The sequence below is a fragment of the Nicotiana sylvestris genome, chromosome 8 (genome assembly GCF_000393655.2).
Source record: "Nicotiana sylvestris chromosome 8, ASM39365v2, whole genome shotgun sequence".
Classification (NCBI taxonomy): Eukaryota; Viridiplantae; Streptophyta; class Magnoliopsida; order Solanales; family Solanaceae; genus Nicotiana; species Nicotiana sylvestris.
This window is the reverse complement of record NC_091064.1, coordinates 99,404,056-99,430,597: the sequence shown is the minus strand read 5'-3', so window position 1 is coordinate 99,430,597 and position 26,542 is coordinate 99,404,056. Positions and strand designations below refer to the sequence as shown.

At 39.6% G+C, this 26,542-nt stretch overlaps 2 protein-coding genes across 2 annotated transcripts; both read left to right on the top strand.

Annotated features, from left to right (window-relative positions):
- The first annotated feature begins 5,014 nt into the window (after window positions 1-5,014).
- LOC104228360 (uncharacterized) lies at window positions 5,015-7,409 on the top strand. The gene is made up of 2 exons (XM_009780813.2): window positions 5,015-6,592; window positions 6,744-7,409. The coding sequence occupies exon 1, from the start codon at window positions 5,058-5,060 to the stop codon at window positions 6,495-6,497; it is 1,440 nt and encodes a 479-aa protein (XP_009779115.1). The 5' UTR covers window positions 5,015-5,057; the 3' UTR covers window positions 6,498-6,592; window positions 6,744-7,409.
- A 277-nt stretch (window positions 7,410-7,686) lies between these two features.
- LOC138875442 (uncharacterized) lies at window positions 7,687-8,400 on the top strand. Its single transcript, XM_070154269.1, has one exon. The coding sequence runs from the start codon at window positions 7,687-7,689 to the stop codon at window positions 8,398-8,400; it is 714 nt and encodes a 237-aa protein (XP_070010370.1).
- Window positions 8,401-26,542: the final 18,142 nt, after the last annotated feature.

Below are 26,542 nucleotides of genomic sequence, written 5' to 3'. Positions count from 1 at the left end.
CTTATGCTGCTAATTCATCTAAGAATGGAACAACAGGATTGAATAATCATTTGCTTAGATGCAAAGAATACCCACTTAACATTGCTAAAGATAATAGTCAAACAAAGATAAATTTTCAATCGTGCCAAAATGATGAAGGATCAATTTGGAAATTTGATCAAAAAGTGGTTAGGACGGCCTTAATTGAGATGATAGTTATTGATGAACTACCATTTAGCTTTGTAGAAAATGAAGGCTTTATGAAGTTTATGAGAAAAACTCAACCACTATTTTGTCTTCCTTCTCGTAGAACAATAACAAGGGATTGTTATGAAGTTTACGGTGAATTGAAGCAAAATCTAAGAAGTTCTTTTAGAGAAGCACAACCAAAAATTTGCCTCACAACAGACACATAGACTTCATTACAAAGAATAAATTATATGTATTTGACAGCCTACTTCATTGATTGGGATTGGAAGTTGCATAAAAGAATACTAAATTTTTTCCCTATCACTAGTCATAAGGGTGAAGAGATGACTAAAGCTATTAGGGATTGTTTTCTTGAATAGAAATTAGACAAGGTTTTCACTATTACCGTGGACAATGCTTCTTCAAATGATGTCACGGTCAAAGAATTGTCTAAACAGTTAGATATGTGAAAAACTAATATGATGATTGGTAAACATCTTCATGTGAGATACATGGCTCATATACTAAATCTAATTATGCAAGATGGTTTGAAAGAACTTGATGCTTCTGTGACACGTGTTAGAAATATTGTAAGGTATGTGAGATCTTCGCCTGCATGGACCTTAAAGTTTAAACAGTGTTGCGCACATGTAAAGGTAGAATGTACCAAAATGTTGTGTTTGGATGTTCCTACTAGGTGGAATTCCACCTATTTGATGTTGGATATGGCACAACACTTTGAAAAGGCCTTTGACAAGTTTCATATTTTTGATGATGGATTTTCTGCTTATCAATGTTCTCATCTTTGTGAAGATGGTAGTAGTGCGGGTCCTCTTGAATCTGATGATTGGGTGAATGTGAGGAATGTGATAGAGTTTCTTGCAGGATTTCACGAGCTAACTAAAAAAGTTTCAGGTTTACGTTGTGTCACTTGTAATTCTCATTTTGAGGATGTATCTGAACTTTATTGTCATTTGAAAATGTGTTTAGCTAGCGAGGATGAGCATTTGAGAAAAATGGCTTAGCGAATGCAAGAAAAGTTCAAGAAGTATTGGGGTGAGCCTGAAAAGATGAATAAAATAATTTTTATTGCTTCCGTCTTGGATCCACGTAACAAATTTGAATATGTTGAGGGAGCACTTGAAGAACATTAGTGAAGAACAAGAGCCTTTTAGTGAAGAATTTGATATCTTGATTTGGTGGAAAACACATGCTCCTAGATTTCCTATTCTTTCGGAGTTGGCTCGTGATGTGTTGGCCATTCTAATTTCTAGTGTGGCGTCGGAATGCGCATTTAGCACCGGTGGCCATATTCTTGATTCATTTAGGAGTTCAATGACTCCTAAATATGTGCAAGCTCTTATTTGTGTTCAAGATTGGCTTAGAGAAGAGAAGAATTCTATTAGTGTTGAAGAAGACTTGAAGTATCTTGAGGAACTCGAGCTTGGTAAGCTTTAATATTTTGTGTGTATTTTAGTTCAAAATAATATATCATAATTTTTCATTTGTATGACATATTTGGTCGAATTATCTTTAGATATGGAAAATAATGGAAGCACTACTACCATTGTTTGATGTATAGTTGCAACTTGCATCTTGAGTGGTAAGTTTAATACTCTATTTGTTTGGTGATATACTTAATACTTTTGTAGTTTTGTTTTATTATCACCAAAATATAATATTCTAACTTATGATTTATATTTTTTTAGGTTCAAGTGCAATCATGCCCCGTGCTCCTAAAGTACGCTCCGATATTTGGGAACACTTTGAGGTGAAAGAAGATAACGGAGAAGTTCGCAAAGTAGAGTGCAAGCATTGTGGTCAAGTCTATAATGTTAATCCAAAGAGGAATGGAACAATTGGTTTAAAGAAGCATATTAAGCGTTGACTTGCGCGTCTTCCTAGAATCCGTATTTAAGAATTAAGACTGTTTTTGTTGAGGGATGCCCTCTTTGTTTTTGTTGCACTATGTTTAAGTGTTAAGACTGTTGCAGTTGGCCAGTTGCACACGACTGTTTTTGTTGCACTGTGTTTAAGTGTTAAGTGTTAAGACTGTTGCAATGTTAAGTTAATTCTGTTGCATCTGCTGCATCTGTTGCACTGTTAATTCTGTTAAGACTGTTGCATCTGTTGCACTGTTGAATTTACAGATATATTAATATATTATATAGTTGTGTAATATGTAGTTGTGTACAGATTCAATTTGATTCTTTCAGCTTTGGAGTTAGGCAGAATTTGCAGTGCACTGGCGTCAACAATTTTGGAGTAGAAATATAACATTGGCGTCAACAATGTTATTCAGTATTAGATTCTCTTTAGTAAGAACATAAATTCTCTTTAGTGGCGTGCAGAACTGCGATTGTAAAGAACTTGTTCAGCTTTTGCTTTTCAGTTATTTAATTGTGCATGTGCACTGTTATATATCAGAACAGATTCTTTGACAATGAAAGTTTCAATTGTGCATGTGCACTGTTAGCATTGATTATTTAGCGATTATTAAACCGAAATCGTACCGAACCAAAATAAGAAATACCGAACCGTACCGAAATATTTTGATATGGTATTTGGTATACGCTGATAAACCGAATACCGAACCGAAATTCTTAAATACCGAACCAAAATACCGAATGTCCACCCCTAATTCAGACAGTTTACCCTACGTTTAAAAGGACTTTATAATCCCCTTCTATAAGTAACAGAAAAATTGCCGAGTACAGATTAGAAGTTATGTATAGGTTGCTTGTGAAGATGTTTACGAAAACGAATTCAGACCTTACATGTGGCAACAGCATCGTGACTCTGGTCATTTACAAGACTTACGTAAATACTAATAGTACTCCGTATTTATCTTAGGGTGTGTTTGGCATGAAGGAAAATGTTTTTTTAGAAAATGTTTTTATGGAAAATGAGTGATTTTATTACTTATTTTTTCTTGTTTGGTTGGTAAGTGAAATTTTTTTTCCGGAAAATATTTTCTTGTGTTTGGTTAGAGAACAGAAAATATTATTAGGAAAATAATTTTTATGCTATACTCCTCCCCTCCCCCCCCCAAGTCCCTATGTTTCCCGTGCTCTCCCTATGCTACGCTCCCCCCCCCCCCCCCCACTCAACATTTTTATGATTCTATTTTCTTCAAGAATTTAATGATTCTTCTAAAAAATTTACACAAATCTAAAGGAACTAAGGTGTTACTTTTTTATGCAAAAATAACGTTGAAATTTGTGCTTCATAATTAAAAAAAATACTCTTTTTGTTGAAATAAAAGAAAATACTTTTTACTACATCATTTTGTTGAAATGAACGAAAATATTTTTTCTACATCATGAAAAGAAAGTATTCTTTTTTTTTAAAAATAAAAAAGAAAATATTTATATTATTTATTGAAGTAAGGATAAATTTGAAAGAAAAAAACTAACGTGGTTTCCAAAATAGACACTTATATTTGACCTTTTTTTTTTTGTTAAATAACATTAAGAATCGAAAAGTGCAATTTTATTGACGTAGTTTTTCTCCTCACAATCACTCATGACTTTTTTTAAAAGAATAAAAAAGAAGAAAACTATAACAATCCGAAATATTTTTTATATTGTGAAAAGAAAATACTCATTAGTTAAAGAAAAAAAATCTCTCTATAATATGAAAAGAAAGTACTATTAATAATATTTCTATTTAGGGTGGGGGTGAGGGTGGGGTGGAGTTGGGGTGGGGGTGGATTGGTGGGGATAGAAAATGTGGGGAAGGTTGGAAAAGAGTTTTGGAAAATATTTTCCTTTCTCTTGATAGGGAAAACATTTTCCTCCAATTGAAGGAAAATGAGTTCATGAGGAAAATATGTTTTTCAAAATATTTAAGCCAATCAAACATAGAAAAATTGAAAAACATTTCCGAAAAATGTTTTCCTTCATGCCAAACACACACTGAATCGTGGAAAAATGCCAAAAGGTAAAGAACAAACTAAAACTTTGATTTTACAGAAATAACCTCATTCCTCGGCTATTAAGCTACCCCTTTCACACTTTCTATCTTTCTCCAAACTCATTAAGAAAATCATCGTATATAGTATAGTACTCCCTCCGTTCCAATTTATGTGAATCTGTTTGACTGTGCACAGAGTTTAAGAAAAAATCAAGACTTTTGGAATCTGTGGTCCTAAACAAGTCAAAAAGGGGTACAGAGTGTTTGTGTGGTTATAAACGTTTCTCATTAAGGGTAGAATTGGAAGTTTAAACTAAATTGTTTCCAAATTTAGAAAAGGGTCATTCTTTTTTGAACGGACCAAAAAGAATATAGGTTCACATAAACTGGAACGGAAGAAGTATTAATTATTAATCATAAGGAGTATTTGATTGAATACCGTTATTTATTTTTAAATGAGCAAGTATTTACTAACAGTTTCAGGTAGTAAGGATGGAATTATAATATATATATATATATATATATATATATATATTATTGTCTTCTTTATTTTTTAAGATGACAAAAAGTTTCGATTATTTTTTTTTTCCGGTAAAGTGATAGATGAAAAGAATCGGATGGAGTAATTATTTTTAAATTTTATCTTACTCTTTTGTAATATCGCCAATACAGTCCGTTTAGGCTGTTTTATACCTAAAATTCATTCAGAAGTCAGAACCATCACATGAAACTTCATTCACTATAATGCATGTCCAACTTTTTAATTTTTCAGAAGAAGCGTGAGGAACGCACTAAAAGCAAGCAAAATGCCAATCCAACAGTCCAAGTGCACTTGCTTATAGTGCGTGGATTTTTGCCAAACTTTCCCACCACCACTTTCCTTAGCAGTTCAACTTTGAAAAATCCAGCCTTCATTATATACAATGTCACAGCTATAATTCCAAACCCCCGTCATTTTTTGATACTCGAACACAATGGCCTTCAACAAGCCTAAAAAGCCCCGTCTCTCTCTTAATTCGAAACTTTGCACCACCTTATTTTTCATTGTTCTTTTCACCATTCCTATCCTTCGTCTCCTCCATACGCCTACTAACTCTATTTGCACCACCTCTTCTTCGAATATCGAGTCTTGGTCCGGTGATCTACGTGATGCTGAATTTTCATGGAATCGTTTGAAGTTTATTGATAAAAATCCCCCATTAGAAACGCTAAGAATCGCGGTCTTTTCTAGGAAATGGCCTACGAGTGCCACCCCAGGTGGCATGGAACGTCATGCCCATACGTTGCACATGGCTATGGCGCGTCGTGGCCACAAGGTGCATGTCTTCACATCACCACCAATGATGGATGACTCTGCCTTAAGTCCATATCTTTCACCAACTATTCATTGGCACGAGGGCGAACCAGGGAAGTGGCGTTACAATAAGGCATGGGAACAATACGAAGAGGAAAATGAAAGAGAAAAATTTGATGTAATTCACTCGGAAAGCGTGGCATTGCCTAGTCACATAGCTCTTGGCCTTTCGAATCTCGTGGTATCCTGGCATGGAATAGCTCTAGAGAGTGTACATTCAAGCATCTTCCAAGATTTAGCAAGGAATCCCATTGAGTCTATGACACCTGCTTTTAATCAAAGCCTACAAGGCATGATTCCAAAGGTGTTGAATGAAATTCGATTTTTTCAAAACTATGCACACCATGTTGCCATAAGTGATAGCTGTGGAGAAATGCTTAGAGATGTCTATCAAATTCCTAGAAGAAGAGTCCATGTGATTGTTAATGGAGTGGATGAAGAAGAATACTGTGAAGATTCAAGACTAGGCCATGACTTTGGATCCAAAATAGGTGTGCCCCAAAATGCAAGCATAGTACTAGGTGTAGCTGGAAGATTGGTAAAGGATAAAGGGCACCCTTTACTTTTTGAAGCATTTTCACAACTCAAAGAAAAATACCCTAATGTTTATTTAATAGTAGCAGGGTCAGGACCTTGGTTACAAAGGTACAAAGATTTAGGACCTCAAGTTATAGCATTAGGTTCAATGACCCCATCTGAGTTAAGAGGATTCTATAACTCAATAGATATTTTTGTGAACCCTACACTTAGACCACAAGGGCTTGATCTTACATTAATGGAAGCAATGATGAGTGGGAAACCAGTTATGGCTTCAAGGTTTCCTAGTATAAAGGGCACAATTATTGTGGATGATGAATTTGGATTTATGTTTTCTCCAAATGTGGAGTCTTTGATAGAAGCACTTGAAAAAGTGGTTGAAGAAGGAAGAGAGAAATTAGCACAAAGAGGAAAAGCTTGTAGGGAATATGCAACTTCTATGTTCACTGCAAAGAAGATGGCTTTGGCTTATGAGAGATTGTTCCTTTGCATCAAGAATGAAACATTTTGTAGCTACACTTAGTATTTTCTTGGAAAATATTTGATGTTATTGATTACTTTAGGCATGGAAATTTTCTTGAGGGGTATATATATAGAAATTGTTTCATTCTCTCTCTGGTAATTTCCGCATCAGTGCTAATTATGTTTGGTTTTATTTACAAAGAGAATGCATATAATTGCGTCCTAGCCAAAAAGTATGTGTGGCATTCAACTGAACCTTCTATTTGTTTGATCTAGTTTTAATGAAGCAAATAATATATCTATGCAGGAAATCAATTACAGAAGAACAAGGAATCAAGAAGATACTATAAGATCGCTGAAGTCAATCTTGATACTTAAGGAAAGAAATCAATCAACAAAGACTATGAATCAATTAGCAAATCTGGATGCCTAAGGAAAGAAATCAATCAGCAAAGATCACAGGCAGCTGTGATGGAAAGAATCAAGCAAGCCTAAACTTAAGGCATTAATCAAGGCCAACATATCCGGAAGATCGAAGATCCTGTAAAGATTGCTAAGCGGCTAATTTCGGAAGGACCAACAATCAAGGAGCAAACCTTCATTATAAACAACTGTTGAAGGAAGGATATCAAGGAAGAGCAACGACTAGCTATCTTATTCTTGGAAAGAATCAATCTCTTTCCAAGGATCAAATCTCTTGGGTTGCCAAGCCCCGTCAACAATCAATTTTCACCAAAGTATTTATACCCAGCTCTAGACCTTAGACTAGCATACTTTGATCGAACCAAAAACCCTCTATTTGTTCTACTGCAAACAAACATTGTAGTTCTCTAAGATCTGTTGTGTAACAAGTCAGAGAAAAAAGGAGAGTACAACACTGGTGAGGCATTGTATAAAAAAGAAACGAGTGTTAGAGAAACTGAGTTATCAAGTCATTTCCACTGTACTCGGAGAAATGCATTTACTAAAGAGAACTCCCTTGCAACCCAAGGGGACTGGACTAGGATCCACATTGAATCCGAACTAGTATAAAATTCCGGTGTCTTTAATTCCTACACTTGCTTTCTGCATCTTAATTTCTGTCGTTATAACTGTTAACTCATTACATCCAGTCGACTAATTGATAAACTAGTCAACTAATAAGTGATTAAGTTTAAAAATATACAATTCACCCCCCTTCTTGTACTTTCAATTGGTATCAGAGCAAGGCTCACATTCTACTTTTGCTTAACAGCTTGTGAGAAAAAATCATGGCAAATCAAGTTATCATAGGAGCTCTCTTTCAGGAAGGAACTTCACAAGTTAGACCACCATACTTCAATGGACAATATTTCTCCCATTGGAAAGTGCTGATAGAGATCTTTGCCAAGGCCTATGACATCAAAGTTTGGAGAGTCATCAAAAAGGGGAACTATCCCTTACCAGCTGCTACTCCACCACTTGCTGATCCTGAAGATATAGATTCATATACAAAAGAGCAAATAGAAGTGGTACAAGTTAACAATAAAGCGAGAAATTTTCTTCATAATGCTATAAGTGGTGAAGAATATGAGAAAATCTCAAGTTGTGACACAACCAAAGAAATGTGGGACAAGCTTGAGGTCACATATGAAGGTACCAGCAAAGTAAAGGAAACACATATCAACATGCTGGTTCATGATTATGAACTCTTCTCAATGAAAGAAGCAGAATCCATTGAAGAAAAGTTTGCCAGATTTAGCAAAATAGTTAGCCATCTAAAGGCATTTGGCAAGCCCTATACCAGTGGTGATCAAGTTAGAAAAATTCTCAGGAGTTTGCCAATCACTTGGCAGACCAAAGTAGTCACATTGGAATCTCAGGATCTAAAAAAATTATCTTATGATGAGCTACGAGGAAAACTCATAGCTTTTGAAAAGACGCATCTCAAGAAGACTAGTCAAGAAGAAAAAAAAGAAAATAGTCACATTCAAGACATCAACTGAAATAGCTGAAAACGAAATTGATGATGATCCTGAAGCTCTACAATAAGAGATTGTTATGCTATCAAGAAACATGGATGGATTAATGAGAAGATTCTGGAATACAAAGAAAGGAAGAATCACACCAAGACAATCCAGGAAATACAACAAATAGGACAAGAATGATGGGAAATGCTTTGAATGTGGAAGATTTGGGCACATTCAAGCTGAGTGCCCAGAACTGAAAAGGAAGATCTCTAGAGGCTTTAATAAGAACAAATCCTTCAAAAGCTAGAGTGATGAGGACAATTCAGACCATGAAGAAATAGCAAATCTCTGCTTCATGACGATTCTAGAAAATGAATGAACAAATCCTCAGGATGCTGGACAGATGAGGACATTTCAGATGAAGAAAATGAAAATTGTTTCATGGCACGAGGTGAAACAAGTGAGGTAAGAACTTATAACTGTGAAAGGTGCAATGAATTGCAGGATATTCTCGATTTAACTTTGAAATAGTCTCAAAAAATAATGAATGAGCTTAAGAGACTTAGTAAAGAAGTTAAAGACTGGAAACTCAAACATGAAGTATGTGAAATCGAAAAAGAAGTACTTCAAGAAGAGTTTGAGAAATTGCAAATGCAACTCAATGGCATGCGCAAATCCAACAGTCACAGTTCTATTAGGCCAAACCAAACGACTTATAAGTCAACTGGAAAAGGACCAGCTAGAACTAAGTCGACTAGTACTAACACTAATGAAAGACCTAAAGGTGGGTAAGAAGTTACGTTCCATTACCGTAACAAAAGTGGGCATAAATATTCCTTTTATCATTTTTGTAAAACAAACATTTTAGGATGGGTTTGGAAACCAAAAAACAATTCTGAATCTGGTAACACTAACCCTCCAGGACCCAGGCAAGCTTGGGTACCTAAAAGAAAGTAATCATTTTATTTTGCAGGAACACCACAGAATAAGCCGCAAAAGAAAATGGTATATAGACAGTGGGTGTTCCAGTCATATGACAGGCGACAAAAACCTATTCAAAAAAGTTACAATAATTGATGGATGAAGTGTTAAGTTTGGGGAGGACTCAAAACGCAAAATAATTGGTACTGGAACAATTTTCTTCAATAACAACTGTGACATCACTGAAGTTTATCTTGTCGATTGCCTCAACTACAATCTCTTGAGCATAAGTCAACTTTGCGACTCAGGATATGAGGTAAATTTTAAGAAAACAGGTTGTGCTATTGAAGATGAATCAAGTAAAATGGCCCTTCCTGGAAAAAGGTATGGAAAAGTTTATATTCTTGATGGTTTTGAAAAGATAGATGGTCATATTTGCTTAGCTTCTATGTCTGATGATCCATGGTAGTGGCATAGGAAACTCTGTCATGCTAGCATGCATTTGATAGAAAAATTGTCCAAACATGAGTTAGTTGTTGGTCTACCCAAACTGAATTTTTCTAGAACTCATATCTGTGATGCATGTTAAATGGGTAAGCAGACCAGAAACTCTTTCAAAAGCAAATATATAGTATTCACTTCCAAACCTTTGCAATTACTTCATATGGATTTATTTGGCCCTACTAGAACTGCTAGTATGGGAGGAAAGAGGTATGCTTTTGTTATTATTGATGATTATTCACGTTTCACTTGGGTAATTTTTTTATCTCATAAGGATGAAGCATTAAGAAATTTTGAAGTTTTCTGCAAAAAGGTTGAAAGAGAAAAAGGGATATCTGATCTCAACAATTTAGAGTGATCATGAAGGAGAATTTGAAAGTAGAGTGTTTGAAGATTTCTGTAATGATCAGGGATACAAATATAATTTCTTTGCACCTCGCTCACCACAACGAAATGGGGTTGTAGAAAGAAAGAATATAACCCTCCAAGATATGGCAAGAACCATGTTACTAGATCATTTACTACCAAATTACTTCTGGGTAGAAGGTGTAAGTACACATGTCACATTCTCAACCGATGCCTCATAAGGCCTATTCTGAAGAAGACCCCATATGAATTATGGAAAGGTAAACGTCCCATATCAGTTACTTCCATCCCTTTGGAAGTAAGTATTTTATCCACAATAACGGTAAGGACAATCTTGGAAAATTCGATCCAAGAAGTAACGAAGGTATTTTTCTGGGTTACTCATTAAATAGTAGATCTTTTAGAGTCTATAATAAACACACATTATGTGTGGAATCAGTACATGTTATATTCGATGAAAATAATCCCTTGGCCGAGAAAGGAATTATTGCAGGTGATGAAGATCAAGCTCAAGAAATTCAGGAGACAAGCAAATCTAAAGAGTTGACTGATATATCTGCTGCGACAGAGTCAACTGGTGAAATCAGCAACAGTATACCGGATCAACCAATTGAGTCAACTGCTAATGTAGTGCGTCCAAATGAATGGAGAAGCGAGCCTGAATATCCTCAAAAATTTATTATAGGGGATCCAAATGAAGGAATGAAAACCAGGGTAGCTCTAAAAAAGAAAGCAAATATTGCATTAATTTCTCAAGTTGAGCCAAAGAAGATAGAGGAAGCGCTAAAAGATTCAAGTTGGGTTCAAGCTATGCAGAAGGAGTTAGATCAGTTCAGTAAGAATCAAGTGTAGAATCTGATACCCAAACCTGAAAATGTTTCTGTAATCGGAACAAAGTGGGTTTTCAGAAATAAATTGAACGAGGATGGAAAGGTCGTAAGAAATAAAGCCAGACTAGTTGCTCAGGGATACTCACAACAGGAAGGAGTCGACTATGATGAAACCTTCGCTCCAGTAGCTCGTTTGGAATCCATACAAATTCTTTGGGCATACGCATCATTTAAAAGATTTAGGCTGTTTCAAATGGATGTTAAAAGTGCTTTTTTAAACAGATTTATTGAGGAAGAAGTATATGTGAAACAACCACCTGGGTTTGTAGATTCAAAGTTCCCATACCATGTATACAAGCTCACTAAGGCGCTATATGGGCTAAAGCAAGCTCCACGTGCTTGGTATGATAGACTTAGTTCCTTTCTTGTTGATCATGGCTTCACAAGAGGTAAAATAGACACTACCTTATTTATTAAAAGATCATCGCAAGGTAACCTCATTATTCAGATTTATGTTGATGATATTATATTTGGTAGTGCTAACCCTCTTATGTGCAAGGAATTTTCAAATCTTATGCAAAGCGAATTCAAAATGAGCATGATGGGAGAACTAACATTCTTCCTTGGACTACAAATTCAACAATCTGAAGAAGGAACCTTTATATTTCAGACCAAATACACAAAAGAACTGATTCAAAAATTTGGTATGAGCAATGCAAAATCCATTGGCACACCAATGAGATCTTCCACAAATCTAGACAAAGATGAACAGGGAATTCCTGTTGATGAAACTAAATATTGTAGGATGATTGGATCACTACTGTACCTGATAGCAAGTCGACCGGATATTATGTTCAGTGTATGTAAATGTGCCAGGTTTCAGTCAGCTCCTAAGGAATCACATTTGACAGCAGTAATCATTCGATATCTCATTGGGACTGTATCTCATGGACTATGGTATCCTCGCTCTAACTCTTTTAAATTAGAAGGTTTTTCAGATGCTGACCTTGCAGGTGATAAGTGTCACACCTCCTTTTTCCGCCCCCGCGAGGGGTGAAGGAGTTTTTCCAATTAAAGGACAATCGAAACGGGATTTGTTTGTTTATTTCAGAGTCGCCACTTGGGAGATTTAGGGTATCCCAAGTCACCAATTTAATCCCGAATCGAGGAAAAGAATGACTCTGTATTACAGTCCACGAACCAAAAATCCGGATAAGGAATTCTGTTAACTCGGGAGAAGGTGCTAGGCATTCCCGAGTTCCGTGGTTCTAGCACGGTCGCTCAACTGTTATGTTCGGCTTGATTATCTGATTTTATGCAAATATGAACTTATGTGCAGATTTTAACTCTTTACCGCTTTCATTATTATTTATTATTTTTTTTACAGGGAATTGCAATGTTGTGAAAATGTGTCTCGAACCGCGTCACAATCAATGTACCCGTGGTTGTCGACACATTTTGACTCCGTTGAGATTTGGATTTGGGTCACATAAATGTGCACCCGAGTTTAAGAAAATTAATTTATTAAAGGCGCGCCTAAAGCGACTAGCGTATCATTTACTTGTGGGTAGGGTCGTGAAATTTTACTAAACGGTCCATCCCGAAGTCTAAACATTTTTTGAAAGCAAATATTTACTGAGGGCCCCGCAATTTTTGTATTTTTATTCGACGAGGCTCGTCTCATTCTTTATTTTTTTAAGGAATTTGCAACGTCATGGGCACGCATCTCAAACCACGTCACAATCAATGTACCCCGTGATTAGAGACACATTTCGATTCCGCTGAGATTTGGATTTGGGTCACATAAATGTGCACCTGAATTTAAGACAGTAAGATTAATTAAGACGCGTCCTAAAGAACTAGCGTGTTGTTATTTTGGGTAAGGCCGTGGAGTTCGCTAGGCGGCCTATCCCGAGTTCTAAGTACTTAACACATATATTTTTTTGTGAGGGCCCCGCAATCTGTGCATTTTATCTGGCGAGGCTCGTCCCATTTTTTATTTAAAAGGTCGTCCTATAGTGGCTATGTTTTCTATTGAGTTTGTCTCTAATAATGAAAGAAGAAGAACGATTCAACTTTATTTACATGTTCACAAGATAGTTATAGTCGGGTTCCTAATATGATTTGCAAAATCCGAACATGAACACGTATATGGGCAGTCGTTTAGATATTACAGGCCCAGGCCCAATGTGCGTAACGTTAAGCTCGGCCTGGGCCACCCTTATTCCAATTGGGCCTATTCAACTTATTTGATATATGTTTAACATTTATAAACAAGGGGGAAAGCTAGCATGCAATGTACAACTTACCTTAATCAAACCATATTCTTACCAACTAAAAAAAACTGCCATTTGTTTAAGGAGATAACTATTGGACACCTAACATGCTTCTTGACAACAATGATAAACTTAACAGAACATGGCTACTGCAACATTGATCCTTTTTTATTATAAGCAAAAACATAGAGTTTTCCAACTAAATGATATGTGTAAAAGTGCAGTTACACCACAGCTAGTTTCATGGTTCTAGTAGAGAAAGTACACTATCATACAGACAACCTATTTTCAATACATTTCTAAAGCTAATTCGAAATAACTTCAACTCTTCCAATTTTCTTTGTATTCATGCTTCAAATTTCAGCTTACATTGACAGTGTATCATTCGTGTACCTGGTATAGGAAAGCAAAAGAAGAAGGGGAATGATCAGCAGAGCAGTATGCAACAACACAACAACAGCAGAAAACAACAGCACACTCAGTCGAACAGCCCCAAACCAGTAACAGTAAAAGAGACAGCCCAAAAAACAGACCAAAGCTCAACAACAATTTAAGAGAAAACCCGGCAGCAATTTCAGAAAACCAAACAGCAATAGCCCAAAGAAACCAATAAGAATAACCAGTAGTGACAGATTCTTAAAACCAAAGCAGTATCCCAGGAGTAGCCTGATGGAATAGTATTCAGCCAACAGAAAACTGGATACTACCAAGCTGAAAATCCAGCAGTGCAAACAACACACAGACTGGTGCAAAAAGTAGTGATTTCTGATTTTTGTTACACACTCAAAGGCAAAGACAAGTTGAGGCTCTTTGATGTAAAGCTTAACCTAGAATGAAAACCTTAACACTCTTGTTCTTTTCTTTTTAAATTCTGAAGTCCTAGTCTCTTCCCTCTACTTGTTCTAAATGAGCCTATTTATAGGCCAAAAATGGGCAAGCACCAGGCTGCCTTCTTACTCTGCCCATACCCCCTTAAAACTAATCAGAAAAATGCCCATCATTCCTGACAGCCCTCTATCATGTGTTTTGTGCCTCAAGGGTATGGGGGTAGCCTATAATATTCAATTACCCCATGCTGTCAAGTTTTGTTCCCCACTATTGTATTAGTTTAATCCTATTTCAGTACCCTATGTCAGCCCAACTTAAACTAAACATTTCTGGTCTTTTCAAACCCCCAAACTACCCCTATTAACCCCTGATTATTACTGCTTTACCATACTACAACAGCAGGAAATTTCGAACTTCTAAAAGTTCAAATCCAAGCTGCCCTAAACTGAGTTCTAGCTATTACATTGCAGATACAAACCATTCACAAATAATGTCAAACAATCCGCTAAACGACAATGATTTGATCAATCATATGAAGCTATACGAATCAGAATATTTGAGCATTCAGTCCTATAAAACTAATCGACGACATTTATCTAATCGACTATACTAATTATAACATAGAACAATCAGTCGATTAAACAAACAACATGAATAGGGCATCAACTGCCTTCAACAACTTTGCACGACACAGGGAATCTATATGAATTATCTGTTCGACGATATTAATCAAATTGAATATGTATCTCATCATACGTATTTAACAAATAAGCAGAAGAATAATCGACCAAATAAAAAGGTCTTACGAAGATGGAGGGAATTGAAAGAACACATCAGAAATATCAAACAAACTAATTAAACATGCTGACAAACTCAAACAACACTTAAACAAAATAGAAAAGAAAAAGGAAAACTCACTGTGGAAGCTCAAAAACCAATGACCTAGGCCTGAACTGGATTTGACCATTTGAGGTCGAACTGACTTTAATCGAGGTGTTCTCAACCGAGAACACTTCGATTAAGGTCTATTAAACCCCAACCCTCCGTTTAAACTGGCCGGATTCCAAAGTTCTTGTGTTCTAGGGTTTGAACAGTTCGATTTTGGGGCTTGAGGATTTGTGGGTGGATTCGGACCAAACCAAGCTTGGTTTGGTCACGAGTGAGGTCAGGGTAATGGCTGGTATGAATCCGGGGTGGGTTGGTGTAGATCGGGGTTTTGCTCGAACCTTCAAACGAAGATTCAAGACGATGGGGACTGATTCGAACCCAACGGTTTGCAGATTCGTGTTCAGGGTGGTTGGGTGCATCAGGGGTGTTACTTTGGTGGTCACCGGCATCGTTGCCGCCGGGTTCATGGTGTTCAGGGTGGTTGGGTGCTAGGGTTTGGAACGGGGGTTTGGGTTTGTGTTTGGGACGATGGAAGGGGGGTGTTCGGATAGGGGGCTGGGTAAAGGTTTGGGCTAATATATGTAATGGGCGGTTAGATCCTGGCCGTTGAATGAAGTGAGATCGATGGCCAGGATCTTTCACTTAAGGTGGAACGATACCGTTCGGCCTTGGTTGGGGGTCGGTTTGAACCGGTTACTGGGTCGGGTTTGAAACGGGTTGCTGAAAGGGATGTTGGACCGTTGGATTGGACTGGATGGATGGCTCAGATCAAACGCCCTATGCGGCATCGTTTGGGGGCGTGCCTACAAGGCCTGGTTTTGGATTGGGTCATTGTGTTGGTTTGGGCCTGATTTCAGTTGAATTTTTGGGCCCAAATCCGACATCTTCCTTCTTACAATTAAACAAAATTCCTAAAACCCAAAATTAAACTACACGAATATAAATTAACACTTAACAACGGTTATCACACGAATTAAAACCATTTAATTAATACTTAACAACGGTTATCACACGAATTAAAACCATTTAATTAACACTTAACAATGGTTATCACACGAATTAAAACATTTAATAAAAACACCATGACAACAAAATAGAATAAAATGTATATTTTTGTGATTTTCGCTTTTGAAAACCAAATAATGGTTAATTAATTCCCAAATGTACCATATTTCCTAAATGCATGCAACATGTATTTTTGTATTTTTAAACTATAGCAAGGCGAACATTTACGGTCAAAACAATTATCAAAATGTCACACAAATCCTCAAAATTGTACCCGAAGGTAACTTGTTTTATTTCTTTTCCGATTTCTTTTGGAGTAGTTTCCGTGAAGCAAAAATCACGTGCTCACAGCTGCCCCTCTTTGTCCGAAAGCACAAGCAGCTTTCGTGCAATGATAAAGTGAGCAGACACGAGCGACTTTGCTCGTTGGAAGACTCCGTGTGAAGCATTTTGTTTTGAAAAAGATTTAACCGAACCTTTGCTTCAAAGGTTTCCTACATATCCCTGGCTAAAGGGGAATCAGGTTAATGTAGTTCGGGAAACTTTGGTAGCTGGGACTACCATGGGACTGCAATGTTACTGTTGTTGCATGCTGTTATCACTGCTTACCGATCTCCTTGTTACACCGTGATTAAAAGAAAAATCAAGAAGCTAGGCTAGACTACGGATCATGAGATCTCATCTATCTTCAACTTGTTCTTGTTGCCTTGCTTTCTTGTCGGCTTGTGTTTCTTCCTGTGCTTTTCTTCCGTGAGTTTGGGGGATGACACTAGCCCTTTGCCTTTCTGAATACCAGTTTTCCTTATTTTGTTCGGTCCGCTGGGGATATGGCTTCCTTCATTAAGATTTTGGTGGTTCCTCTGGGGATACGGCTTTCTTCATCAGATTTGTTATGCTGGGCATTATTTAATGTTCATAGGCCGCTTCTTTCAAGACGCGTCTTTTCTTCCTTTTGACTCATGCGCTTGAATTTGTGCTGGGACCTCTTGTTGCAACCTTCTGCTTTCTGGTGCTGGGGATTTTTATTGTTTCCTGCTGAGGATTCCTGTTGTAACCCTCTGCCTTCCGGTGGTTTACTGATTTCAAGATCTGCAGTATAAGACTGAAAAGTATTCCTCTCGTTATACAGGTGGGCGCCTGATACATGAAATGTAAAGACTTAAACGTATTCCTCTCGTTATACAGGTGGGCGCCTTTTTAACTAAAGCATAAAAATATTCCTCTCATTATACAGGTGGACACCTATTTAACTAAAGCATAAAAGTATTCCTCTCATTATACAGGCGGGCGCCTATTTAACTAAAGCATAAAAGTATTCCTCTCATTATACAGGCGGGCGCCTATTTAACTAAGACATAAAAATATTCCTCTCATTATACAGGTGGGCGCCTATTTAACTAAAGCATAAAAATATTCCTCTCATTATACATGTGGGCGCCTATTTATCTAAGACATAAAAGTATTCCTCTCATTACACAGGTGTGCGCCTATTTAACTAAGACATAAAAATATTCCTCTCATTATACAGGTGGGCGCCTATTTAACTAAAGCATAAAATATTCCTCTCATTATACAGGTGGGCACCTATTTAACTATGCCATAAAAGTATTCCTCTCATTATACAGGTGGGCGCCTATTTAACTAAAGCATAAAATATTCCTCTCATTATACAGGGGACACCTATTTAACTACGACATAAAATATTCCTCTCATTATACAGGTGGACGCCTATTTAACTAAGACATAAAAATATTCCTCTCATTATACAGATGGGCGCCTATTTAACTAAAGCATAAAAATATTCCTCTCATTATACAGGTGGGCGCCTATTTAACTACGCCATAAAAGTATTCCTCTCATTATACAGGTGGGCGCCTATTTAACTAAAGCATAAAATATTCCTCTCATTATACAGGTGGGCACCTATTTAACTACGCCATAAAAGTATTCCTCTCATTATACAGGTGGGCGCCTATTTAACTAAAGCATAAAATATTCCTCTCATTATACAGGGGACACCTATTTAACTACGACATAAAATATTCCTCTCATTATACAGGTGGACGCCTATTTAACTAAATCATAAAATATTCCTCTCATTATACAGGTGGGCGCCTATTTAACTACGACATAAAATATTCCTCTCATTATACAGGTGGGCGCCTATTTAACTAAGACATGAAAATATTTGAATTTGTTTCCTCGTTCCTCCGAGAAAATTTTTGACAAAGGCAGAAAATTTTCTGCCCCGGTTTTGGTGACCTTCCTTGTGGCGTGTCTTTCTGCCATCATCAACCTTTATTTTCCATAGCAATCAAAGAAAATTTTGTTAGTTTTAACATGGTGAGTGGCCGTGTTACTCCCGCTGGGGAATGATTTTTTCCTTTCCCTTTCCCTTGCTCTGTGCTCCCAAAACTGGTTGGGGATAAAGTTGCTTGCTGGGGATGATATGTCTGCTAGGGATGGTATTTCTGCTGGGGATGGTTTTCCATTTATCCCTTCCCCACTCTCTTGTTTCAAAACAAGTTGTGGGAGTCCTCTTCAACTCCAAAACTACTCTCTTAAAAGTTTATTTCTTCCCAGCACTGCAGGGCATTGAATGTTATCACCTGGGGATAACGTTATTGAGGATAGGACTGTTAGGGTTATCTTGCTGCGGATTAATTCTCCCTTCCTCCTTCCCCCTTTCTGTGGTGTCTGACCACCTTGGAACTTGGTCCACAAGTCCTTCAACCGTCGTTTTCCGCTTTTCTTCATGTTCCCCTCAACTTTCTAGGCCAGTTTGTCATTTGGTTTTACAACAAACGCCTTTTGTCTTATTGCCTTGGCTTTGGCCGGTCCCATTCGCATTTTGCTTTGTACCATTTTGGCCCCTGGTAGTAAACTCTGTAAATTCTTTTCAAAACAAATTTCTGGAAAAAGTCCTTTAGACAAAGAAATGAAAAAGATAGAAAAGAGAAAAATCTTTCTGAACAAATGCTGGGAGAGAAGAAAAAGAAAGAATTTATCTGGACGGTATGACTGGTCCCAACGATCATGTCCTGCATTATGGATTAATCGACCCAGTCTATTTGTACCAATCAATCTTCCTGATGGCCTCCCTTGCTGGGGATAAATAGGTGCCCGCCTCTTCGCAAATGCGGATCCTTTTGCCAATCTATCTTGTCGCCTTATAGTGCCCTTCGAGGGGTTTTCACTAATAAGACTCTCTCCTTTCTCTCAGCTCCCGTCGCCTTATGGTGCCTGTGAAGGTTTTCACTGATAAGACTCTCTTGTTTTATTTCTCTCATCTTTCGTCGCCTTATAGTGCCTGTGAAGGTTTTCACCGAGAAGACTCTCTCATTTTATTTTCCATCGGGGGATTGGAGTGCTGCCGATATGACTCTCTCTTCCGGGGATTCTTTTCGGCTATCAATTCATTTCCAGTTTATGATCCTCTTCTTTGCTGGGGATCAGCGTATTATTCTCGGTTTCCATTTGCCTGACATGGCACCTCTCGGATATTGATCGGGAGGTATTTTTGGGACATCGATGTTGGTTTTGTGTGGGTTTAAAGAAAGGCTATCAAAATTCAAAAATAACTTCGACGGGTGAACACTACAACTTTTGGAATCAACCCCTTTTGAAACTTCAAAACATAACTCCTGCCCCAGTTTTCTTGCTTGGGGATTTTTTTTATATTTACACTATGTGGGGTTATGCACACTATGCACACTATGGTGCACTATGACCGAGCCGTGAGGCGCCTACGTATCCTCTTTGAGGAATCAGGTCAAACGTAGTTCCTACGGTTCCTTTGTTTTCTTATGATCTTTATCTTGTTTTCATTTTTCTTTTCTTTTTTTTCATATATTTTTCCCATTAATGATTCCAAAAGAGGGGTATGAAAGAATAAATAAGGCTCAAAGGGGGAAGCCAAGGTTAAAAGTGTTCGGATAGAAGAAAGAATTGCCTCCGTCATTTCATTATCCAATAAGTACCAAGTACAAACAAACGAACCAATAACTATCATAATCAAAGAAATTACGCATAATATCTTTTGACTGCATCAGAATTGATAGCCATGTCGACGCATCTTCCTTCGATATCTGTTAGACATAAAGCGCTGTTGGACAACACTCTGGTCACGATATAAGGCCCTTGCCAATTTGGGGCGAACTTGCCTTTTGCTTCGATCTGATGTGGGAGGATCCGTTTCAATACTTGCTGCCCTACTTCGAATTTTCTGGGGCGCACCTTCTTATTGTATGCCCTTGCCATTCTCTTCTGATACAACTGGCCATGACACACTGCTGCCAACCTTTTTTCATCTATTAAGTTCAATTGCTCCAGTCGAGCTTTGACCCATTCATCATCGTCAATCCCGGCTTCAGCGACAATCCGGAGGGACAGAATTTCGACCTCTGCCGGTATTACTGCTTCAGTTCCGTACACCAACAAATAAGGAGTTGCACCTATGGAAGTCCGGACTGTAGTGCGATAACCCAACAAGGCAAAGGGTAATTTCTCATGCCATTGTCTAGATCCTTCTACCATCTTCCTCAGTATCTTCTTGATGTTCTTATTGGCTGCTTCAACTGCTCCATTCGCCTTGGGACGATATGGGGTGGAATTGCGGTGTGTAATCTTAAACCGTTAGCATACCTCTCTCATCAAATTGCTGTTAAGATTTGCACCATTATCCGTGATGATCACTTTTGGGACCCCAAATTTGCAGATGATATGGGAGTGAACAAAATCCACCACTGCCTTCTTGGTTACCGATTTGAAAGTTTTAGCTTCAACCCACTTGGTGAAGTAGTCGATGGTCACCAGAATGAACCTATAGCCGTTGGTCGCTGCCGGCTCAATAGGCCCAATGACATCCATGCCCCATGCAATAAATGGCCATGGCGCTGACATTGTATGCAATTCCGTTGGCGGAGAATGAATCAGATCTCCGTGTATCTGACATTGATGGCATTTCCTCACAAAATTGATGCAATCATGCTCCATAGTGAGCCAATAGTACCCTGCTCGAAGAATCTTCTTTTCCAATACATATCCGCTCATATGTGGCCCATAGACTCCCGCATGCACCTCTACCATAACTGTCGTGGCTTGACCGGCGTCTATACATCTTAGCAATCCCAAGTCTGGGGTTCTTCTGTACAACACTCCTCCACTGAGGAAGAAACCATTTGACAAACGCCAGATGGCTCTTTTTTGGTCTCCGGTGGCCTGCTCCGGATATATCCCCATCTTGAGGTATCCTTTATATCATAAAACCATGGCTCGCCATCCACTTCCTCTTCTACCATGCTGCAATAAGCGTGTTGATCACGAACCTGAATGTGCAAGGGGTCAACATACATTTTGTCGGGGTGGTGTAACATTGATGCTAAGGTGGCCAATGCATCGGCAACCTCATTATGAATTCTTGGGATATGTCTGAATTCCACTGATCGAAATCGCTTGCTCAGATCGTGCAAACATTGTCGATATGGTATGAGTTTCAAATCCCGTGTTTCCCACTCACCCTGAATCTGATGTACCAGGAGGTCCGAGTCTCCCAAGACCAAAACGTCCTGGACATCCATGTCTACAGCTAGTCGCAGACCCAAAATACATGCTTCATACTCGGCCATGTTGTTGGTACAATAGAAACGTAGCTGAGTTGTAACAGGATAGTGACGTCCTATTTCCGAAATGAGTACCGCTCCTATTCCAACCCCCTTCGCGTTTGCGGCTCCATCAAAGAAAAGCTTCCAGCTTGGTTCCTCGGGTAATTCCAGCTCACCTGTATGCATTACTTCCTCGTCTGGAAAATACGTCCTCAAAGGCTCGTATTCTTCATCAACGGGATTCTTAGCCAAGTGGTCGGCCAGCGCTTGGGCTTTCATGGCCGTCCTCGTCACATAGACGATATCAAACTCTGTGAGCAAAATTTGTCATTTTTCCAACCTCCCTATAGGCATAGGTTTCTGGAAAATGTACTTTAATGGATCCAAATGGGAAATGAGATAAGTAGTATACGAGGACAAGTAGTGCTTCAACTTCTGAGCCACCCAAGTTAGGGCGCAACATGTCCTCTCGAGTTGAGTGTACTTGACCTCACATACTGTAAACTTCTTGCTAAGATAATAAATGGCTTGCTCCTTCCTTCCTGTAATGTCGTGTTGTCCCAACACGCAGCCAAACGACTTCCCCAGGACCGTCAGATAAAGAATTAATGGTCTCCCTGGCTCAGGTGGAACCAACACAGGTGGATTGGACAGATACCCTTTGATCTGGTCGAAAGCCTCTTGACACTCCGCCGTCCAGTCTACCGCAGCATCTTTCTTTAGCAGCCGAAATATGGGTTCAAAAGTCGCCGTGAGTTGAGCGATGAACCTGCTGATATAATTTAGTCTTCCCAATAGACTCATTACCTCCGTTTTTTTCTTTGGCGGTGGCAAATCTTGGATGGATTTGATCTTGGATGGGTCTAACTCAATACCCCGTCGACTGATGATGAATCCTAACAGCTTTCCTGATGGAACCCCGAAGGCGCATTTGGCCGGGTTGAGCTTAATATCATACGTTCGAAGTCTTTGCAAGAACTTCCTTAAGTCTACTACATGGTCTTCCTGACGCCAAAACTTTATGATCACATCATCTACGTACACTTCAATTTCTTTGTGTATCATGTCGTGAAACACAGTAGTCATTGCTCTCATGTACGTTGCCCCAACATTCTTCAATCCGAATGGCATTACCCGGTAGCAGTAAGTTCCTTATGGCGTAATGAAAGCCGTCTTTTCCGCATCTTCTTCGTCCATTAAGATCTGATGATATCCTGCATAGCAGTCCACAGAGGATCCGATCTCGCGCCCAGCGCAATTATCGATCAAGATATGGATGTTGGGCAATGGAAAATTATCCTTAGGACTTGCCTTGTTGAGATTGCGGTAGTCGACACATACCCTGATTTTCCCATCCTTCTTCGGCACTGGTACCACATTGGCCAACCAATCGGGATATCGAGTGACCCGAATAACTTTTGCCTGCAACTGCTTGGTCACTTCTTCTTTGATCTTCACACTCATATACGTCTTAAACTTCCTCAGTTTTTGCTTGACCGGAGGGTATGCTGGGTCAGTGGGCAACTTGTGAACTACTAGATCGGTGCTTAATCCCGGCATATCATCATATGACCATGCAAAAACATCTTTGAACTCAATGAGGGTTTTATTAATTCCTCCCTGACGTTTGGCTCAATGTGGATGCTGATTTTGGTTTCTCTGACATTATCTGCATCCCCTAGATTCACGGCCTCGGTGTCATTCGGATTAGGCTTGGGTTTCTCTTCAAATTGGCACAGTTCTCGGTTTATTTCTTCGAAGGCTTCATCCTCGTCATATTCAGACTCATCGTCATAACCTATTTCTTGTATAATTAAGTCGGAGTCAGATTGATTTATTAGACTAGGTCAAAGATCCATTGTGCATGCCATGTCATTAAAACCAGTAAAAAGAGAACTGTTCAGAAAGAGAAAAGAACAAAACAAAATTAAAATGCGACAAGAAAAGAGAATTTCATTAAAAATGCGGGATAACAGGGTTCACACTTTACAAAATAAAACTGAGATTTGGATTACACCCTGAAATAATCCGAAAAACAAGAAAGAAAAATCAAAGCCTACTACCAGGACTCCCCCCAGGTAGGAAGAGGAGTAACCGTCCAATTATTGGTTTTGGCCTCAGGCCCCACAAACTGTATGTCTGCTCTGCTGGAACCCTCTCCAACTTCTATCACATGGACATCAGCAAACAGCCTTTCAAAGCTCTGATTCAAATCCCCGTCCATCCCAATCAATGGTCCGAGAATTTTTGGGACCGATGACCCCTTGGCACTTGCTCTAATAAAGGATCTGGAGAGGTGCGGAACTGGTTTGGGAAGAAACCAAACTCTCTTCTTCATTTTTCGCGCTTGCTTTACATCTGCCGCAGTAGGTTTGAACCCCAATCCAAAGGTCTCCAAATTCTTGGGCAAGGAGACAGGTTGAACAATCCCCTGAAGCTCAGCCCCCAGGCCTTTTCCTGGCACAAACCCATTACCCAGCATCTCTGAAACCATCATGACCGTTGCGGAAGCTACCATGGGGTGTGGAATGATTTCACCCTCGGGAATCTTGTTTGCTGACACTGCATCGAAAATCTGGTAAACCCAGGGACCTTTGTCATCATTGGTTTCTATGAAGGGCACAATGGCGCCTCCTATGGTGCACGCAGTGTCCTCCCCATGCAGCACGACATCTTGTCTGTCCCATTCGAACTTGACCATTTGATGCAAGGTGGATGGCACTGCTTTGGCCGCGTGGATCCACGGTCGTCCCAACAAAAGGTTATAAGATATCGCGACATCCAATACCTGGAACTCCATGGTAAACCGGACCGGAACGATGGTCAACTCAAGTATAATATCCCCCACGGTGGATGTTCCACTTCCGTCAAACCCTCGGACGCAAATGTTGTTCTTGTGGATTCTACCATGGTCAATTTTCAACTGGTTCAGGGTGAATAATGGACAAATATTGGCACTCGAGCTGTTATCCACCAACGCCCGAGTAATTGCCGAATCTTCACATTTGACAGTCAAGTAGAGAGCTTTATTATGTTTCGTGCTCTCCACTGGTAGATCGTCATCAGAGAACGTTACCCTCTTTACCTCAAAAATTTTGTTGGCAATTGTTTCAAGGTGGTTTACTGAAATTTCATTGGGCACATGAGCTTCATTCAGTATCTTCATCAGGGCCCGACGATGCTCATCCGAGTGGATCAATAGTGATAACAACGAGATCTGGGCCGGTGTTTTCTTCAACTGTTCGACAATAGAATAATCCTGCACTTTCATCTTTTTCAAGAATTCCTCCGCCTCTTCTTCCGACGCGGGTTTCATTGCTACTGCTGGGTTGGACCTTCTCAACTCCACTGGAGCAAAACACCGTCCTGATCGAGTCAGTCCCTTTGCCTCACAACTATCCTCCTCCACTTGCTTTCCCTTGTACATCACCACTGCCTTTTCATACTTCCAAGGCACGGCCTTGCTATCAATCACTGGTAATTGGACTACCGGCTTTATGGTGACCAGTTCCCTGCAGACCCCTTTCAACACAACTACGGGTGTGGATGATGTCCCTGATACTACCAATTTGGCTGGCTCTGGTTTCTTTGTTGTGGTGGACGGATTCTTCCCTAGTATCACCACTGGCTTGACATCTTCCCCCTTCAACTGTACCCCTGGTCTCCCACCGGTCAATTATTCTTTCGGAGCGGCCTGGATCATCATCACTGTCTGTGAGGGCTTCTTCGGCTCTCCTCCCTTATACACCAACTCGATCATGTGAGCTTCGTGGTGTGCTGGCAATGGGTTCTGGTTGATGTTGGGTGCCTCCGACGCCTGGACCTCGATTTTTTTGGCATTAATAAGATCTTGTATTGCCTGCCTCAACCTCCAACATTTTTCGGTATCATGCCCTAGCATTCCTGAGCAGTACTCGCAGCTTATCGATCGGTCCAAATTTGGGGGTGGGGGGTTTGGCTCTCTAGGCTCGACAGGACTCACCAAACCTAGCCGCCTCAATTTGTGGAACACGGCGGTATAAGTCTCTCCCAACTCAGTAAAAGCTCTATGTCTCTGTAGCCTGTCATTTCTAGCAGCTTGACTTCCTCGAAAGCCCGCCCTTGGAGGGTTCCTGTATGCTCTTGGTGGAGGATGGTCGTTTTGTGGTGGAGGGTATGTGTTTTGTGGTGGTGCATATGTGTTTTGGGGAGCCGGCGCGCGCCATTGCGGGCGAACCGGAGGCTGAGTGTATGTTTGGGCTTGGTGCACGGAGAAGTGTGGTTCTTGAGGTGGATAGTAGTGTTGTGGCGGGCTGTATGGATAATTTGGCCTGTGGGGTATGGGTTGGTTGTAGTATGGTTTGCCGGACCTGGACCAACTGCCTGCCTCAACCGTGGCGACTTCTTCTTTCTTCTTCCTTCCCAGCGCACCTCCTGTGCCGCTCTGAATAGCCTGGGTCATTGCCTTGAGCACTGAGTAATTCAGGATTTTATCAGACCTCAGCCCCTCCTCTATCATGACCCCTATCTTTACTACTTCATTGAAGGATTTTCCAACCGTTGTCACCAAGTGACCAAAGTAAGTTGGATCCAGCATTTGTAGGAAGTAGTCCACTATTTCTCCCTCTCTCATGGGAGGATCAACCCTGGCTGCCTGTTCTCTCCAGCGGAAACCAAACTCGCGAAAGCTTTCCCCAGGCTTCTTTCCGGTCCTCATTAGTGTGAGACGGTCATGGACTATCTCGAGATTGTATTGAAAGTGACCCGCGAAAGCTTGCGCTAGATCATCCCAAGTGTACCATCTGCTGGGATCTTGCCTAGTATACCATTCCAATGCCGATCCACTCAAGCTTTGACCAAAATAAGCTATCAGTAGCTCATCTTTGCCGCCTGCGCCTCTCATTTTGCTGCAAAAACCCCGCAAATGTGCCATAGGATCACCATGCCCTTCATATAAGTCAAACTTAGGCATCTTCAACCC